The sequence below is a fragment of the Sceloporus undulatus genome, chromosome 2, assembly GCF_019175285.1.
Source record: "Sceloporus undulatus isolate JIND9_A2432 ecotype Alabama chromosome 2, SceUnd_v1.1, whole genome shotgun sequence".
Classification (NCBI taxonomy): domain Eukaryota; kingdom Metazoa; phylum Chordata; class Lepidosauria; order Squamata; family Phrynosomatidae; genus Sceloporus; species Sceloporus undulatus.
Window position 1 is genome coordinate 48,403,535 of NC_056523.1, and position 6,000 is coordinate 48,409,534.

General features: G+C 36.2%; 1 protein-coding gene across 2 annotated transcripts in view; it reads right to left on the bottom strand.

Moving 5' to 3' along the window:
- Positions 1–6,000, bottom strand: part of PLXND1 (plexin D1) — a 226,404-nt gene that overhangs the window by 165,575 nt on the left and 54,829 nt on the right. For both annotated transcript variants that reach the window (XM_042451226.1, XM_042451225.1), the window contains exon 2: positions 2,050–2,226. In XM_042451226.1, the coding sequence (XP_042307160.1) occupies positions 2,050–2,226 (177 nt within the window). The remainder of the gene's footprint in view (positions 1–2,049; positions 2,227–6,000) is intronic.

Below are 6,000 nucleotides of genomic sequence, written 5' to 3' on the forward strand. Positions count from 1 at the left end.
CCACTTTTATCAACAGTGTCTTTTGCTTTGTAGACCAGTCATAAGGCAGTCTGATAAGAGTTACTTCTTCAGCTTCTTTTTATTCTCTCCTTATGTCCTCTCAGCACTGCTGCTGACCAATCAACACAGACCATACCACTAGGTTCACTGTCTTTGCTCCTCTGTTTAAAACCCATCTATTACCTTTAACTCCACCTTTTGCACACTTGTCTTATGTCACATCTCACAGGGTGAGGGTAGTATACAATCGTGGAGGTATTTCTTATCTTTGTTTACATTCCAGAGCACAGACTGTAATCAATTCCTTAATTATCCTGACTGATACAGATATACTCTCACAGAGCTAATTGCCTCAATTAAACCTTATGCCATTTATTTTACACTCTCTAGGCTATATTATGGCAAGTTCCATCCTTTAAAGTTATATGAGTAGGCCAAAAAGTTGACAACTGAATATACTTGGCCTATAACATAGTATTCAAGTGTTTATCTACAATTTGGCAAGGGTAGCACACTCAATAATGCCAATCAGTTGGTGGGAGAGAAATTTGGTTGATCTAAAACATCAAATAATTAAATATTATTGTACATCCAAGAAAGTGCTTGGGGATTTTGAGGTTTAGAAAGTACATTTACAAAAAGTGTTATTTAGCAAAAGTGCATAAATTACCATTTTACTATTTATGAGAAGTGCATGGGATCTTTAACAGCCACAAGCACTCAGGACTTCTTATAGCTACTTTGAAAATTTACTCTGAAAATAATTCAACCAACAAAGAAACCTGTAGTACTTTAAAGACTAACAAATTTATTATAGTTTGCAGTTTTGTGGATGATAGACCACTTCATTAGGTACATGATTATCCAGACATTCATTACAAACCTACTCCAGTCAACAAAGTCACTGACAAAGAAGCTCTATTTTACAAAGTATTTTATGACCCATAGCACTCTTTTCTCCTTCTCTTCTGTCTAGCTGGAAGTTTTTTTACCAGTACTGGCACTGGGAAGATGGTGGAAGAGGGCTGGAGAAACACCAACTGTCAGTGTTCTGTTGCAGCAGTCTGTCTGCTGTAAATAATGCAATAAAAGCTTGAGCCTGTAAAGAATGGAATTCTACTCTAGCAGATCCTACTGTAACTGTGTGGACATGCCTACAACAAGCAAAATGAATAGCTGCTACCTCCAAAATCCCTTTACTGATCATGTGTGATCAGCAAAACAGAGAGAAAAGGGGACAACAGAGAAGCTTGCCTCCTAGCCCTGCTCCAATATGTTAAGAAAGCAGAGGTTGGTAATTCTGGCCATTGAAATTGAAATCTGCTTATAGTCCCAGTTTTAAGAGAAAAAAAGAGATATCAATCAATCAATCAATCAATCAAAAGAAAAATAAAGGCTGTTGAGAGAATGTGTTGCTGGCCACATTTTGGAAGAATCCTTCAAGAAGTCTCTAGAAGGCTCAACATTTTTTGGTTTACTTAAGCAAGGTTAGTGTGTATATTTGTATGTTTTGAACAAAACATGTTGACCTGCTTTTTATTTATTTATTTTTTTTTTTGGTGTAACAACCTATCCTTATTTGTTCTATGTTATTTCTGTCTCCAACATCAAAATTTTCTGTTAAAGAAGCAATATCCAGGAACATATCTGAGGTATACCTGTATTTACATACAGTATACACAATTGAGGAAGGGTAAATTGTGGGATCACAGGGAAATTAAATGCAGAAAGCAGAGACAGTGACAATAGTTTAGTGGTTCAGTATCCCATAACAATAAGGTAGACCAGAATTACTAAAACAAGCTTCTTCTTTCAGCAGGTACCTGGCAGCTACCAATGTAAGAACTAAACTAGATTGACCCTTTTTACTATGGATGATAAAAACATAAAGGAGAGGCGGCAGTTCAATAGCTTTCAAATTGTCTCAGCATGGCTGCCTATTGTCAAGGTCCTATGTTAAGGGGTTCACAATGGAAAAATGCCATATCCTGTTATTGTTTGTGACACATAAGATGCTTGGTATCCTGTTATGTATCCTGTTATGTTTACCTTAAGCAATCTTCCATTGACTGTTCCCAGAAATACAACTGTGTAATTGTTGACGCTGGAGACTGCCACTGATGTAAGCCCTGGTGAAGTGAACACTGGCTTGGCTTTGATAGGCTGCAGTATTGACAGAGGATGCTGGAGATGTGCTGCACCACAATCCAACTGTTCTGGTTGCAACTGAAAAGAGAAGAAGACTTTAGTAAATACATGATTGAATATTACAGACAGAACCCTGCTAGTGGCTGTACTTTTCCTGGGTTGTACAATAGTGATGTGAGTTATTGGTTTGGCCCTGGGATATAACAGGCTGCTTGGAATTTTTTTGGGACAGGGCAATGCATATGTGTCAAATATAACATATAATTTGTCTCACTGGTAGTGTGTATGTGTGTGCGCGGTTAAAAACTAATGGCTTGGATCAACCTATCTCTCAAGTGCCTTACTTTCTGTTGTACATGTGGTCTTTCTCCTCCTACCATCATAACCAGAGTAGTGCACCAACAGGATTCTCACCTATAAGTGCCTGTAGTAATGTACTGTACATTAATATTATATTAAATGTAGCTCTATTGTTCTCTATTTTTTAAAAAAACAGCAAAGGTAGCTCCAGGAAACAACAACAAACAAATAGATGACAAGGTAGATTCTTAAGCAGATTCTTATCTTGCATAAATAATGTTCCTGCATAGAAATAAGTGAAGATGTCATTTTTTTTTACTTCTGTTAAGATTGTTTTGTGCCACCTTGTGAGATTTTGCCTTAATGGGATCTTGTAGCACCTTTGAGACTGTGTGAAATAACTTGTAGCGTAAGCTTTTGTAGACCACATCTACAAAAACTTATAGTTTCAAGTTAGTCTCAAAAGTGTTGCAAGATCCCTTTGCATACTTATTTATTTACTATTTATGTAATATACATATTTCCATACTGTTCTTCCACCATATTCCATGTGTGGTTTACAAGGAAAATGTAAATATTAAAAAATATAGGGAATAAAATCAATCACAAAAATGGGAATATTTTGAATTTGGTATAAATATGGATGGCTATTTAATCTTGTTATATGCAGAACTGAGAATGACTCCTCTTTCAATTGTCACTGAAACAGTTTGGTGTAACACAGATGTGCATAACATTTCGTTAAAATATATTGTTCAATAGATTATATTTGTCCCAGTGGAAGAAAATAAAACAGTCAAAGCTAATATTATACATTGTAAAGATCCATGATTTAACTTGTGTAAGTAGTCTCTCAATCAATGCACACTGTAACTATTCCACACTACTGGAATTATTAGTATGTTCATAGTTGTGTCCAGTTCATCTCATGACAACTAACATTCTAATTTCAAGGTACTATATATACTACTAAGAACCAGCATGATGTAGTGGTCTAAGTGTGGGAATTTGACTCTGGAGATCAGGGTTCAAATCCTTGCTTGGTCTTGGAAACCCCTGGGTGACCTTGAGCAAGTCACACTCTTTAAGCCTCAGATGAAGGCAAACACAAAGCCCCTCAACAAATTTTGCCAAAAACACCCTGTGAGGAGTCACCACACAGGGACGTAGCCAAGGGGGGGGGTGTTCTTGGGGTCCGGACCCCCTCTCTTCCATGAGAAAAATGAATGGTGTGTGCTGCTGTGCCACCACACCCAAGCCCCATTATAATGGTGGCACTTAGTCTGGACCCCCCGCTTCCTAAAATCCTAGCTACATCCCTGCACCACAAGTCAGAAAGGACTTTAAGGCACACAACAACAACAACAAAAACAATATACACACTGTTTGGAAGTAAACCTTGCTACAAACCCAGATGCCAACCCTTTCCCCACATCTACTCTGGGAACAATATTTTAGGGGCTAATATCACCCACAATATCAGGAGAATATTTACTTGCTTACCCTCCAATGGGATATGTGCCATCCTATATCAGCAACATCCCTCTATATTCTACATTGGACAAACAGGACAATCTTTACACAAGAGGATAAATGGATATAAATCTGATATTAGAAATAGCAGTACCCCAAAACCAATTGTATTTCAAACCTCCTCAACATAAAATATGGGATTTACAAAGAAATTACAAATTACAAGGAAATTACAAAGGAAGTCTGGAAAGACAAACAGCTAAATACAGTTGTATACACAAATTTCAATTCATCCACAGAGGTATGAACAAAGATAGTGGTTCCACGGTACTTATATATATTAATAAATGAGTCCTCACAACTGCAAGTTGCAATGCTTTCACCTTCTGGCTTAGTTCAACATCTGACTGAAGCAGCAGTTGTTTAAAAAAAAATGGAAGCAAGGTGACAATACAAGTACAACAGCACGTGCAATGGAATAGGAGGATGTGTTGTGTAACTGCCTAAATGGATAGTTGAAGAACTCTAGTTAGAGGAAAGCAACCTCTCTTTCTTACCTATTCATCTGATTCATTTATATTTACTTATGCACAATCTTACCTACTAGAACTCTTCTTAATGGGTTACAATCTGACTTTCTTCTTACTCACTTACTGGTTTTCTGTTCTGCCTTTCTCTCAAAATTGAGACACAGAGCAGATCACATAATATTAAGGCCTTATCACGAGAAAAAAGAAAGCCGAAACAGAGAGGGAGAACAGCAGCTTTCTTCGTACCTCTTTGCATGCTGTCATAGCACTTCCAAGACAACATACGTAATAAAATTATTATACACTCTCTCTCTCTCACCATATATATATATCTTATTATTATAGTATATATTATTATACTATAGTATTATAGATTTTTGCCTGTACCTATGGGAGGTTAGGCAGGTTGCAGTCCTATTCTCTCCATATTTACTTAGAAATGAGTCTCATTTTGTTCAATAGTTTTCACACACTTTTGGACTTTGTTAAGAAAAAAGTCTGAAATGCAGTAATTGACATTACCATACCTAGCTAAACTTTTGCTTTAGGCAAAGTTAGTATGCAGATTTAAAAAAGGAAAAAGCAGTGCCTCACAAATAGTGGCCCAAGTACAAATGCAGAATTATAGCTAGAACTGATAGGTAGAGGATTTCTGGGAAGCAATAAAAATCTGGGCTATCGCTGGAGAAACAGCTCTAGCTCCCCCTTAGGTCTTCAGTTGCCTTTGATGACTTATAATATGCTTCCTGTTCAAATGCATCATTAATAATCTGCTTTCATCTTGAACCATTGCCAGTACAAAATAAAAGATTTCTAGATCTTCTTTCCTTATCAGCTCTCAGTGAAAATTTATTACTACAAACCAGAGCGCATCCTTCAACCAAAGAAACAAACATGATGTTCAGTCACCCCCCCCCCTCCCAGGAGGCATTAGGCCAGGAGTTAACTGACTTTGTAAGTTACATTGTTACAGCATGATGGTAAGGGCTAATTTAAAAACTTTGTACAAGAACAAATGCCAAAAGGGACTAACAAAAACTCAAGGATATGGCACAGTTTGTAAAAAACCACATAGAAAAGATAATGTGCTATGAACATGAGGATTTCTGCAAAATGTATTTTGCAGTTCCTAACTATATAATTCTTTTTTTAAAAAAGTCAGACTGACTTGATGCTTGAATCAGCATTTATATTTCTTCTGTAACTGGGAAACACTATTTCCTTTTATTATTATAATAATAATAATAATAATAATAATAATAATTTATTTATATTTCCCGCCTCTCCCTACGGATCGAGGTGGGATTACAGCAACAAAACTAAAATTACAATTCAGTTAAAATTACACTTCTTATAAAATACAATCCATAAAATCACAACATTATGTCAATTCTATAAAATATAAAATTATGAATGGGGTCCTTTTTGGGTTTTTTCCCCTAGGAATATTTCCTTTATTAAGCCAAATTTTATAAGTATCTGGCTACAGTGCTATATAAATCATCATCATCATCATCATCATCATCATCATCATCATCATCATCATCAT